This window comes from Pezoporus wallicus, unplaced genomic scaffold, assembly GCF_028554395.1.
Source record: "Pezoporus wallicus isolate ANWC-B61680 ecotype Strahan unplaced genomic scaffold, APGP_CSIRO_Pwel_v1 contig_6217, whole genome shotgun sequence".
Lineage (NCBI taxonomy): Eukaryota > Metazoa > Chordata > Aves > Psittaciformes > Psittacidae > Pezoporus > Pezoporus wallicus.
Window position 1 is genome coordinate 2,041,569 of NW_026637336.1, and position 14,368 is coordinate 2,055,936.

At 46.3% G+C, this 14,368-nt stretch overlaps 1 protein-coding gene across 2 annotated transcripts in view; it reads right to left on the minus strand.

Moving 5' to 3' along the window:
• The window catches only part of WDR44 (WD repeat domain 44), an 89,022-nt gene that overhangs the window by 11,587 nt on the left and 63,067 nt on the right, over positions 1-14,368 (minus strand). The window contains exons 1-7 of one of the 2 annotated variants that reach the window (XM_057404924.1): positions 10,944-11,049; positions 6,198-6,231; positions 3,057-3,131; positions 2,208-2,838; positions 1,236-1,366; positions 1,048-1,140; positions 9-145 (exon numbers count right to left, since the gene is read on the minus strand). In XM_057404924.1, the coding sequence (XP_057260907.1) occupies positions 9-145; positions 1,048-1,140; positions 1,236-1,366; positions 2,208-2,838; positions 3,057-3,131; positions 6,198-6,231; positions 10,944-11,020 (1,178 nt within the window). In that variant the 5' untranslated portion in view covers positions 11,021-11,049. Of the gene's footprint in view, positions 1-8; positions 146-1,047; positions 1,141-1,235; positions 1,367-2,207; positions 2,839-3,056; positions 3,132-6,197; positions 6,232-10,943; positions 11,050-14,368 lie in introns of those variants that run through there. The other variant, XM_057404923.1, reaches the window with a different exon arrangement.

Here is a 14,368-nt window from a genome sequence, read left to right on the forward strand (position 1 = left end):
ATTCATACCTGACATATTCTTTAGTTCTCCTCATGATATGCAAAGTTAGAGGATTGATGCCTGTTGGCAACTTCTCTTCTGCCAAACTCAGGGGTATTTCTTCACCCGTATCGAGGTTTTTTATCATTACACTTGCTAGAATTTCCTATGGAAAAGAAAATAGGAAATCACAATGACCTTATTAGGCTCAGGAATCATCTGACCTTACAAACTAGTTATCCTAATGGGAAATTCTGTAGCTCACTATATAGTTATTTTACAAGGACTAAGTTTAAGTTAGGAGAGCTTTAGTGTGTTAGCACCAACATTAGCAACCACTATACAGAAATGAACAGTTACATGCCACCAGAAGCCTCAATTCCATAGATCAGAAATGCAGTTACAGAGACATCACCCACTGCCTGACACCTTCCATGTCAAACATGTAATTAAAAGAGGTTGAACTCTTTTCCTTTCAGATATTCTAACAGCTGAAGGTTTGATTCAGTCAAAGACAACCTTTACCTGCAGAAAAACAGCATTTAGACCTAACTAGTATTACACAAAGGAAAAGGGGTTTTTGGACCATCTCATGAATATACACATCTGTTCAGCAATAGTTAAAGCAGCTATATACAGACAAACACAAGACTGGCAGCAGCCTGATAACTTCATCAGATTAATGGAATTTATTAACTGAAGAAACTGTTTTTTAACATTGGGAAAACAGTTCTTCTATTGCTGACTCCTTCCCCTTTTAAATAAGCGACAAAATGTCAAGTCGGCTGTGTTCCCTCTCACTGACACCTTGTAACGTGCTTGCACAGCAACAAACACAAACTCAGAGCATTTCAGATCTATTACAGCTCACACTTCCAAACACTAATACCACCTATGACTCAGGGCCCACAGAACGGACAAAGCCAGCATGCCAGCCCTCCTGTGTGCACCCCTGGTCACAGAATGCAGTGGGTCAGAGCACAGTGATGTGAGACTACTCCAATTCATGTCACAGACTGGAAAAACGAGCATAAGAATGTACCATACACAGACCACATGCATTAGTACCTCATCTGTGAGCTCTCTTCCAGAATTAGACCTAGGTCTTTGTGGTCCAAGTACTTCATTTGCTGTTTGGCCATCAGCTGCTTTCCCATTTTCCTGAAGTTTTGCAGACAGAGAACAAGTTATCTCTGTTGTAACACCACAGTAACAGCCAATGTTACAGTCCTCAAACTGAGAGCCATTTCCAATACCTGTGCAGTGACTATTTTATCTCCACTAGTTGCACTTGCCAGGTCCAAAGAAGGCTGAGAATCTTTGGGCACTCCCTCTGCCACTGTACTCGGAGTTAGAAGATCACCAGCTGAGAAGTGCTCTCGAGAAACTGCAAAGAAAAATCACATTAGAGACAAGAGCATAACGATGCCATAGGCTCCATAGGCTACAGAGTGTCAGAGGCCTAATAACACCCTTACACCCCTGAACACCCTTGCTGACAAGTGTAATTTTATTTTAATATATCAAATGCCACCAAATCTGCCTTATCAATTACGTGCTTCATCCATAGGTGGAGGCACAGGCACGATTTCCTGCCTAGTCCTCTGAAGTTTCATTAACTTCTCTTTTTTTTTTAAAAGGTAATTTACTTTAACTAACCCACGACTACTCTCTTTTGCTACATCTGACTTGTGTTTCTATGCAGCTGAAGATTGAACACGTTTTACTTGGAGTACTTTAACCTGCCAGAAGGGAGACTGAGACGAGCTCTTAAGCAGAAGCTCCTCCCTGTGAGGGTGCTGAGGCGCTGGCACAGGGTGCCCAGAGAAGCTGTGGCTGCCCCATCCCTGGCAGTGTTCAAGGCCAGGTTGGACACAGGGGCTTGGAGCAAGCTGCTCTAGTGGAAGGTGTCCCTGCCCGTGGCAGGGGTTGGAACTGGAGGAGCTTTAAAGTCTCTCCCAACCCAAACCATACTGTGATTCCATGATTCTATAATTAGCTACCTTGGTAGGAAGTGTTAGTTTACCAGAGTCTATGAATTAGGAACACTTGGAATGCAAAAGGGTATTTCTCCACTGTAAGAAGCCAAGACTGTGGAAGAATTATTTTTTTTCCCTATCATTTACATATCAACTAAACTAAAATCACAAGATCGAATGATTCTTCACTCAAAACACAAAAATAGCAACCATGCAGATAACGAAACCCATCCAAAATAGAACACTTGCCTTCTAAGCCAGGTTTTTGCACTTCAAAATCCAGCTCACTCTTCTTCTTCCGTGGTGGTGGGGCTGGCCGGGCAGGTGGGGGTGGCCTCGGGGGGGGGACGTTTGTTGGAGGTGGTGGCCGGGCTGGGACAGGCTTCTTTGTGCTGGCAACTATGTCCGGCTCTACAGTGAGCTGCCGTGGGGGCTTTGCTGGAGGGATTTCTTCTGTTGTAGAAAGGTCTTTGGTCGATAAATCTGAAGCCACTTGTTCTAAAGTACTGGCCTCTTTCTTGTCTGTTAAGTCCTCAGTTTTGGGTGCTTCTTTCTGTGCTTCAGTTTCATCCATTTTATGGTCAGTTGCATTTGTTACTTTTGTTAGTTTAGGAGCTTCCTGTTTCTCAGAAGCAAACAAAGGCTTCCCAGACTCCAACTCAGTGTCCTTGCACACACTCTGATGTACCAGCTCTCCAGGGTCTTCTTGTAATGGTATTTTAGTAGGTAGTACTTCTGGAATATTATTAACAATACCTGCTCCAGAAATCCAAGCGTTTGCGTCTGAAGTTGGAACAGTTAGATCTTTTCCTCTAGGATCTAAAGAATCATCATCTAGTTGTTGTGCCTTCTGGCTTTCTTCTATAATACTGTCGATAATCTAAAGAAACAAACCCAAAGCATTAGCCTGTTAAACAGCAGCCACCTCAAGCATGCACTCATCAGTCAGCTTGGTTTTTACCCTTCAGATGAACATTATTACTAACATTAAGGACAAATTCTGATCTATGTAAATGTCAAGATGAAGACCGATTACTCAATTATTTAATATTTCTAGTGTGATGCTGGAAGCATAAAGCATCAGGGTTGAACACTAACCTCTTTTGAATCATCTTGTTTCATTTCTTGGACAAAGGTTTCATTTCCAGTTTTGAGTATCGTACTGTCCACATCCTATGGGAAAAAGACATAAGATGATGGTAGTTCTTCAGTAAGACCCAACAAAAATACAGCTACAACACATTAAATAGCATAAAGGCCAAGACTTCAGCTCCATTTGCACACCTTGTGCTGTCACAGATGTTTGAACTGCAATGTACAGTGCAGGTGGAGAGTATTTCACATCTCCATGCACAGAAAGCCTGAACACTACTAAACAAAAAAGCAGTTCAAAAGGTTTCAACCTCAACTAAACTCAAATTGAAGGTAGCACGAAGCTTACAGAAACATCCACATTCCATCACCTGCAACAAGGAAAGTCCATATTAAAATATTTCCTTCTCTATCAGCTTGTGGAAAGGATGCAGGAACTGTGTTACCACCATATGTAACAGACATCTCCAGGTTAAGTCAGGCAGATCTACCAAGGGGTCACAGGTACGCTTCTGAGGTGCTGACAGGGAATCTTAATGTTCCACGATTATCCCTAGTGCACACTGTCTATTTTAGTCACCATTTTCATGCAGATCCTTCCAGCATCTGAATAAACTGCACCAGAACAAATGAAATGACCAACTTTAAGCAAAACCCAACAACACTTGGATGAAAAACTGCATGAAAATTCAAAGCTGAGTATACTGTTCATTCTTTATAATCAACACTCCTAGGATATTATAGTACTGCTGTAAAGCCAGCTTCAAGTTGAAGAAGTGTAGTTTTGAGATGCGCAAGCAACACCAACACTTTGGTACATCCTACCAAACGAAGAATTAATGAAAACAATTTGCTAAAGGTGGCTTTGTGTGCCAAAATAATGTAGAAAATACCCTTTTAATAATTCTAAGTCTTGTTTAATTTAAACAAACAAACCCCACAAACCCCATAGTTAAGGCAGGCAGCCCTAGGAATCAGGAATATTAGAGTTAGGTTACAATTTGGGCATGTCAAGCATCTCAAAACAGAGACAACTGAGAAATGTGTCTAGTCAGGTTATGACTATATCCAAGAATGGAGACTGCACATGATCTCTGAGGAACTTGTTCCACTCTTTGACCATCCTGCACAGGCTATTTGGTGACCAAAGCTGCAGATAAAAGCCTGTATTTGTCCCACAAACAAAAAAACTACTCACAACTGACTCAGAATTAAGTCACCGAGCTGGAAACATTAAGAAAAACCAAACATTTCAACTCCCATCTTAAGGCCAGGTTGGATGGGGCTTGGAGCAAGCTGCTCTAGTGGAAGGTGTCCCTGCCCACAGCAGGGGGTTGGAACTGGATGGGCTTTAAGCTCCCTTCCAACCCAAATCAGGCTGCAGTTCTATGACGAGCTGATTCCCCGAGTTGAGATACAAAACTGCTGTTCTACTCCTCCTTCCTGTCTACAGACCCAGAATTCTGCTGCTGAAGTCAGCAGTCCTCTAGTGTTAAAGCCCCCAAAAGCTGGCTGTTACCATTATGAGCTATTTTTGTTAGCTATTAATTTAATTCTGCTTCTACAGCTTTGGATACATAGAAGACACCTCATCTCCATGGTAAACAGGTATTTTAAAAGACTTCCTCATATTTTCCTGGACTACAAACAAGATTCAGAGTGACTGCCTAGGACAGAGAGCTAAGCAATTTCTCCTTAGAGTCTTCTTAGACACCCACCTAATCAAAGAAAATCTTAATACCATACTAACATATTATGTTTGGAGAAAACCACACAGCTTTTACAGACATCCATCCTGGAGTTCTGACCTCAAGAAAGAACATTATCATGCAGAGAGCTATGGTAATAGAATAGTTCTTCTTCTCCCTCCACTCCCCCCCTCCTTCCATACAGTTTCTCTGTTCTAAATGCAAGTTCTCTTTTGCTTTAGCACTAAAATCTCCCTTCAGAGGTGTGAGGACTCAAAACCCTTTAGTGCAATCAGTGCCTACAGAGGCCATTATATTAATTTCTAATTCTGTTGACACAAACCTCACACACCTCTTAAACTTTGGACTGGGGAAATATTTCTTGCTCATTCCAAGACAAATGATACCATTAGTCACACATTCACTGAACTGATACTGTACCAAGCAGAAAAGTAACTCCTTTTTCCACCTTCAGAAACACAGCTTGGAACAAGTGACTTAAAAAGATACGTAAAAAAAAAAACCCAACCGACCTACAAGCAACATACAGAACTCCACAGCCAATAATTCAGAGAAGATATTAAAGTTAGCTTTGAAATTCACTGATTGCACTGAATTTAGTCATAATGATAGGGCACTATTTTGTGAAAGGCCTTCACATGTACTTAATCACTGAAGGAACATTAAGCAGAACATGAAATAGGGGCTATGTCTCTGTTCCATATGAGATACCATAAGATACTGCAAAAAGATTCTTGATTCAGAAGAGAGTGCTGCTGACAAACCAGAAACACCCTTTTGACCAGGATTTCCCAACCCTTTAAGGATGGAATGTCAAGCCTTCTTTATGACAATGTGTTGCACAGCATCACCTTTGTCCCTTCTGAGCCCAGGAAACAAGTGGTTGCTGTACAAGGTTCCAACTCCTCACCTATTAGATGTGGGCCAGCCTCAGCTGCACTGTCACCATGCACAGATGCAGCATACCAAGTACCTGCGTGGGACGTGGCAGCGCTGTCTCATTAAGTTAAATATAGTGTTTTATCTTCACATAACCTCAAGGGGAGGCTTTGGAAGTACAAAGCCCAGCGTTTTTCTTATTTTAAAGACAGAAGAGAGCAAAGTCAAGTATTTCATATAAATAACCAACATCCAAGTGCTGCAGAGACTTGCTTACTACTCACAAACCACTTGAAAGAGTGCAGTCTAGTAACTGAGTCAATTCAATTGCACTTACACATTCCAGAATAAAATTAGCTTCGAGACATGTTAACATACCCTAAATAAAGGTAAAGTTCAAGGAACTTCAAGAGGCATAAGCACAATTGCTACCTACAACAAGGAAAGCCTGTAATTTCCCATCTGCAGATGTTAGGTCTCCCATAGTACATCTACTTTAGGCAGAAATGCTCAGCACTGGGTTTAGCAACAAGCATACGATTGATTTTAAGACACTCACCTTTACCATATGGGATCCAGCTTTTGATGGTGACCTGTTAGAAAGAGAATACAAGACTTAGGTAGAGTGCAAAGAGAAAAGATCTCTGGACAGTAAGCTTCATCTTGAACAGTCTGAAATACAGTCCTGCTCTACAACAAGTGTGGACTTGATACTTCAAACAAGCAACAAAGGGTAAGTTTCTTATACCACTCCTTTACTCAAGAAGAGTTGAATACCCAGCTGTGCCTACAACACATAGATCCACAGCTTCCACAGTCCCTGGAAGTTTCCCAGCAGAATCTTCTACAAATCCTGTTTCCATCACCCTTTCCTAATAAACTGATGCTATTCCAAGTACACGTTTAAAAACAGAGTTTAAAGTTGGCATGTAAAGGGAGGCACAGGGTAGATAGACATCAAAGAAACCAAAACCCTCAGAAATCAGAAGTACCAATGCTCTAGTGGCTTGCAAACCAAGTGCCTGAGCCCTGATCTACACAGTCAACACTATCACAACCATTCTGACCTTCAACTCACGCAAGTGAGTATTGCTTCCAATCATGACATTCAGAATAAACATCAGTATTGACATTCTAACAGGAGGGAACTAGTTTTCCACTACTTCCCAAAATACATCCTGGGAAACAGGGAATACGCAGTTGCATCCACTCACACACATGCCTTTGTGTCACTAATTACATGAAAGAACAAGGTGTCCTAAGGGAACAGTATCAAATAATTACTGCTCCTCAGGTCACCGCTCACTCTAGGCAGTGAGCACTCAACTCTCCCTATATCCTGAACTTGTATTTCCCATGAGCTCTGCAGAATTCTACAAGATATTCAAGTATTGAGTCACACTGACTGCAGGGCCTTACATAGCAAGAGGTTGAAAGGTTGGGCCACAAGATCTTCTGAGGGTTCTTCCACACCAGGCTGCTCCAGTAACAGAGACGACAGAGCTCACAGGTGTAGAATGTAACAGTGCTGGGAGCTCAGTATCGCACACATACACCTCTGATGCTAAGGTGAAGCTTTAGAAACAGTGCAAAGCTGCTACAAGTATTTGGCAGTAACATCACCTTCAGATCAGTTCGTAACAAAGCCAGTAAGTCTGGTGTCTTGCTGAGACTATCTGAGCGTCATGTTTATAAGCCCCAGCGCACCCTTATTCATGATGAGCTGCTGCTTCTGTGCTCTTCCATTCAGAAAGACAAGATAGAGAGCAAGTTTTGTAACGGCAGCCTCTTGTAACTGAACTTCCCTCTGGAATGGTCTTTCCTTCCTGAAGTTACCAGCTTTCTCCAGTCCCCAGTTTTACCTTAAGGCCACTGGTTTTACAGATGCAGTATCTGAACTGCTTGCATTTTAAAAAAGAATATACATGGTGGCAAAAATGTCTGAAAATATTTGTATGAAGGTCCATCAAACCTTGATTTTGCTTTGAAAGATCTGTAGCTTTCCAGGGTTAGCAGGCAGAACATGGAGACTGACATATGCCACAGAAAACATACGTCAAAACCTTAATTTTGTTGCCTAGTATTACTGTTTAGTTAATAGTGGGATTTAGAAGTTGGTAACCATAGAGCTTGCAAACCACATTCACACGGAATACTTCTAACTTGTTTTCTTACACGACACCACTGTAACAGCAGTTTAACAGAGGAGGGGCTCAAGGTTATCTCCAAACATTAAACAAAACTCAAAGTAAAATCCCATTTCACCTGCACAAACACAACCTGGTGCCTTGTCAAGCTCATGGCAAATAAACCCATTAAGAACTTCTTTTAACTACTATTTATTTATTCAGCTGTCCAATTCATCCTCACCCTGCCCAGACTCTAGGAAGCCGCCATTCCCACTATCAGGTAGTTCCAGCCCAGTACCTATGTGAACCAAGCTTCACATTTTCAACTATCGTATGTCAAATAAACCACTCAGCCCTTCAAAACCTCCCCCAGTGACAGGATTGCCTTTGTCAGACCCAGGACCACACTGCTGGCTCTCCCAGGAGATGCACACTGTTACCGTGCTGACAAGAAGGAGGTGTGAGGTGTACACAGAGCAGTAGCACACTGCACAGCACACACAGGTTCAGCCACCAGCCCAGGAAGGGCATTTCCTGCTGTCCCTCCACTTGCACATGACGTGTTCTCTCTCTAACCTGTGGCTGGCCTGGAAGCTACAATTACTCTTGCTGCAGCTCTCTGTGGCAGCCCACACCTTCCAAACCGCAAGGATTCACTACTGCAATGCCCTGTTCAGGCTGCCCTTGGGAAGCTAACTCAGAAACACATCTGCAGTGCTGCAAGTCCCTACAGCAGTATCCCCAACACTTCACACTCCATCAGTCAGCTGCCAAGATCAGTTTTGGATGTTGCCCGAAACACGCACAGAAAGAAAAGTTGTACTAAGCATGTCCCATGTGTCAACAGGGCACAACTTCACACCATCAAGCTTCCTACAGAGAGGAAAACTAGATTCTTCAGGAAAAGCATGGAAGCAGCTTCAAACAGATAGGACTACGGAAGTTAGAATTCAAGAACTGTGATGAAGGTACTAGAGGATATTTCTCATGATCTACATCGTATCTCAAATCCAGTGCCTTTTCAGTAGAACTGCATGTAAAAGGCAAGATCTACCATAGAAGTACGGCATACAGAAGGGACACCATGGTCTCCAAATACGTGGTTTAAACACACTTCACCTCATGGATCCAGGAGAGCAACCTCAGTCCACTACCACCTGCAAGAAACATTTTGTAATGAGTTCTGTGATGTCTGCTATTTAATTCGTAGAGAACACCAGTTATATCTGCACTTGAGCATGCAGATGTGGTGCTTTTCTTGAGAGAGGGGCTTAAGCATCAGCACCTATTGATTACGGTGGGAATTAGGAGCTTACATGCAACTTGCAAACTCCACTCCTGCACAGCAGGAGACAACAAAACAAATCAACAACAAAGAAGTCAGCAGGTTACACAAACAGCTGAATTTATCAGCACTTATTAAACTTTCCCACCTGCAACTCAGGGTGCGGGGAAGCTACAGACTCCACATTTTTAATGAGGGCAAACATATCCATGCCACTTTGTGAAACTGGCTACAGCATATGCTGCCAAAAACAATTCCCAAGGGGTTTTGCTGATGATCATTAGAACACAAGGAAATGCCTCCAGCTGCAGAAGGCAACATGAACTTGTTTTCAGTTGCTCTTTCTCCCATGAGAACGTTTTGACTTGATTTGTGGGTCCCAACTCAACGCCATTACAAGTGCCTGGGTCTCAAAAGGACAACTGACAACCCTGCTTCTGAGAAGCATCTAACGTAGATGTGAAATTAGCTCTGAACGAATCTCAAAGCTTATTTAAGAGAAAATGCTCTCCACATTGTCAGTACAGATTCAAGAGCAGACTAAATTCCAGACTCAGTACCTGCACTGCAAACTAAGCCCTCTGAGGCCACCCCCTTACCTTACTCAGGCTGACAGAACTCTGTTAACTGGAGTCAGTGATGTATCCTCAGAGGTTATGGAAGAGCAACGGAAAAGTTAAAAGCATCTTTCACTTTAATTTCTAGTGAGTGACTTCATGTTCCCAAGTTCTGCTTAGGTACATGTGGCGGAGACCTGCAAAGTCAGGCCATGAGCAGCTAGGATGTGCCTGGTTCCCCCTTCTTGCCAGACAAATCCAACACCCTTCCCCCGTCCCCATCCTGCCAGGATCCAGCCATCTGACCTGTCAGATAGCTTTTGCTGTTCCTAGTTTTCAGCTCTTTTCAATGACTCTGAGTTAATGCTACTCATAGGAGAGTTTCCTGACTGGCAGTGCCAGGGCAAGGCAAGCAACGGGAGCAGAACCTCATTCCAGCACGAGCACTGTCAATGTGCCCACCACATCTTGCCGAGCCACACTCTGGGATGTGCTTTTCACCAGGCTACGTAAAAACCTAAGTTCAGAAAAGCTTTTGTGCAGGAAGGATCCTTTTGAGAAGGAAGGATCCAGGTTTTCTTTTGTTCTAGGCATCCAGTGACCACTGACAGATTAAAACAAGCCCTTATTCAATTATTAAAGCTTCGAATGGATGGAGCCCACAATCCATATCTTATTGCTTTCTGGAAAACCTGCATGAAACCTTACCCGACAAGGTCAAGCAATGGATTGGTTTGGTCCAGACAACACAAAACCAGAACTGATAGAAGCCAGCACCTGCTCAGCACAAAGCCAGACAGAGATATGGATAATTTAAAAGGAGGGAGCGCATCTGGCCAACATCAACAGGGTTGCGATACCGAAAGCCCGAGGTAACTGCGGCTCAGACCGTGCACAGAACCATGCCCTGCACAAACACCGGCAGCATCAGATCAACACCACGAAAACCAAGGGAGGGAGCACGCTGGAAGCAGCTCCACACACAGCTGCAGCCTGTTGCTGGAGAAGCTCACGCCCGCTCCTTTCTCCCTCAGAAAACCTGTTATTCTGTGGTATTTACGGGTCACCTCCGCTCGCCTTAACCCCAAAGAGCCTGCCCGAGGATGCGACCTCACCCACAGCCCCTGCGACCCTCCCCAGCACACCCAGACCCGCTCCGTTCCTCCGCATCCCCGCTCCCCCCCAGCCCGCCGGCAGTGCGCTCCGGGCCGCGGGGCAGGGCGGAAGGGATCAGAACCCCACTCCCTCCCCACAGGACGCGGCTATGGGGGTGACGGGGGGGCGGGCGCGGTCCCTCCGGGCCGCGCTGGGGGGGCAGCGGCGGTGGCACTCACGGTCCGGGGGGCGCGGCGGGCGGGTGCACGTCCTCGGGCGCGTCGTAGAACTCCTCGGTGTCGCTGTCGGAGGCCATGGCGGGCGCGGGGCGGCCTCCACCTCGGCGGGCACGACGGGCGGGGCGGGGAGGGCGCGGGGGCCGCGCGGGTCTCGCGAGAGCGGCCCCGGGCCCCGCCCCGTGCCGGGCGGAAGTGAGAGGGCAACGGGAGGGGCGCGGCTCGTGACGTCAGGGCGCGGCGCGGCTACCGGGGGCTCCGCGGGCAGAGGCGGAAGTGGAGACGAGCGCCACACAGCGCCCCCTGCGGCCCAGTGCGGCCGGTGCAAGCCCGTCAGCCTGGTGCGGGGCTGGGCAGCGCAGGGGAATGGCTTTAACCTGCCCGAGGGGAGACTGAGATGAGCTCTTAGGCAGAAGCTCTTCCCTGTGAGGGTGCTGAGGCGCTGGCACAGGGTGCCCAGAGAAGCTGTGGCTGCCCCATCCCTGGCAGTGTTCAAGGCCAGGTTGGACACAGGGGCTTGGAGCAAGCTGCTCCAGTGGAAGGGGTCCCTGCCCGTGGCAGGGGCTGGAGCTGGAGGAGCTTTAAGGTCCCTTCAACCCAAACTGTTCTATGATGATCTCTATGATGTGATTGTGTGACTGGGCTGCTAAGTCCTCAGATCCACTCCCAAAATTGCTTCTGAGCCAATTGTCCCAAAAGCCAAACCCATGTGAGTGAGGAGATCGTAGGTCAAACCTCTGATGGACGGCAGGCTCTTTGGCACGGGGGGTACTGCAGTCGCCAGGCTTTTCTAACATAAAACCATCCACAATTCAATTACTTGAATTACTTGAATTACTTTCTGGCTTCTGCAACTTGCTCCCAGGTCACAGAGGTGAGCACAGGCTGGACACTGAAGGATTCCTTGGTCTCCTGCCACTGCCAGGCTGGCTTCTGGCATAAAGGGGTTGTGTCTGCATGAGTGCTGCTGCTGCTCTTCTAGCTCAGAGGCCCGGACAGCACAGGAGTCCCTCTCTCGTTCCCCAGCTCATTTCCGTGCGCTGCTGATGTTGGCAGAGAGTTCCCACTGAATCCTAACCCACTGCAGGGAGATAGAGGGTACATTTGCAGCCTCTGCAGAGTATCACCAGCCTCCTGACTCATCCGGTCACCCAGGGACACGAGGTTCTAAAGCAAGGTTATTATTTATCATTGTATTAAAACAAATAAGAGCAAGAAGTATGTTTAGAGAGAGGTTGGGGCTGGTTCCCTACTGCAGCCCAGCCGGGGAGGGGAGGGTCAAAGTCATGCTCAAAACGTGACTGAATGAGGTCTCCTGCATCGCATCCCAGGCCTTGGGTCCTCACCTGTGTAAAACTTTGCTCCCTGACAGTCTGGTGAGAGTAGGAGAGACAGGGATGACCAGAGGTGACAGCTATGTGGAGCCGGGATGTGGCTTGGGAATAGCATCGCTGGTCAGATAAAGGGGGGTGATCCCCTCTGATCCAAGTCCTGAGGACCAACCCCATGCTGATGAACGAGGAGCAGGAGAACAGGAAAAGCCACATACCTCGAGCATCACGCAGCAGCACTGATCTTTGCCAACCCGTTTGACAGCTCATTGATGTAAATCTGATTTTGGGTGCTCTTTATGAGAACTGCTCTTTCCCAGCGCTGCAAACTGCTGCTCGCACACAGCCACAGCCATCACGCAGTGTCACTTCATGCTCTGTGCCACCCGGGGCAGAGGGGTCACGGGGAGGTGTCATGGGGTCATGATGTAGGATGAGGTTTGACTGCGCACCAAGCTTTCAACAGCCTGGCCGTGTCTGTAGAGGTGTCCTGTGGCTTCTGCTACAGCAAATAGCCTAGAATCATAGAACCATAGACATAGGTTTGGATTGGAAGAGACCTTAAAGCTCATCCAGTTCCAACCCCTGCGATGGGCAGGGACACACCTTCCACTGGAGCAGGTTGCTCCAAGCCCCATCCAACCTGGCCTTGAACACTGCCACGGACGGGGCAGCAGTGATGGCTGGTCCTTTGCAAGCAGGAGTCAGTTCTGGGCTGACCAGAACTGTCACTGCCTGGGGTTTTCCCCTGCTTCCAGAGCTGGAGCAGCAAACTGGATTGTTGGAGGTGAAATAGCCTTATTTGTGTGGTGTGAAGGGATGGAGGGCAGCTCCCACATCGAACGTGACGTGCAGACTCAGTACCTGCTGAATGGAGTTAGGAACACTTGGGAAAGGCCCCTCTGTCCCTCCAGGTGCCCTCCCAAAAGTCAGGCTGTGCAGGGACTGGTATTCAGAGGGTTTTCCTGCTGCCGTAACTTGCACTACATCATCTGCTCTTACAAACAAACCAATTTAATTACAGCCACACTCTTTAATCATCCCCCCTGGCACACTGACGTGCAGGTGAGTTGTGTTTCAGCCTTCACCCAGGTCCTCTGAATCGCCACGTTTCCTTTTAGTCTGAAGATGCTCAGTGGATTTGTGTGCTGTATGTAGGAATGGTTCATTTTTGTTTTCTCTCTGCTCCGTCTCTAACTGCCTAAAAGCATCCTCATAATTTATGAATCAGAGTTGGTGTAGTGGAATTTGGAGATGTACTCATGTTGCTTATCACAGCTCCCCAAAAGTCATGATCAAAGCAATGCATGCTGAAAAAGGAGGCTTTTTCTGTCCTTGTAAGAAAGAACTGGGAGCAGCCTGCTCTGAAGTGAATGTTGTTAAGTTTGAATAGGGAGTTTGCTACTAAACTCCCTATTTAAATAGGGAAGATTAAAACAGATCCAAAATGAATGTAAGTAAGTGTTGAATGAGAAACAATCTGTAGCTTTCACTAAATGGTTCTACAGAATATTTGTATTTGCAAGTAGAAATAGAAAGGATTACACTGCATCTTCTCTGTTGGACCCAAATTCACACCAAAAACGCTCACAAAAAAAACATTAGGTTTCTAAAGATAAACCACCACCACCACAAAGTCCTGTGGTGTCTGGAAGTGGTAACTTTATATGTGCCACCACCACGAACCAGGCAGCACTGAGAAAACTTCTGCTCCTGGTCATCACACCCATAGTCAATAACGTGTCACTGCTGCCTTGGTCGCTGCCTCTCTGATGCGGGTCAGGAGAACCCAGGCTGGGCTGCAACCAGCAAGTCAGGCTGTGTTTAACAGGGAGGGAGACCCCCCTTCCCTCCCTCCCCCTGCTGCTCACACTCCCTCCCATGCCACCTTTTGCTGCTCCTGTCCTGCCGTGGTGCTCTGTTTGAAGGATAACACCGGGTGCAGTGTTTCCTGATGTGCGTTTCCGTTTGGGTCCCTTTGCTGCTGAATGCATCTCCTTAATTCTAACCAGCGACTTATTTGTTTGATAGTGTCCAGGAATCATACCCGAGGGACAATCTGAACCCAGCCACAGAGCTGAGAAGGATTAATGTTAG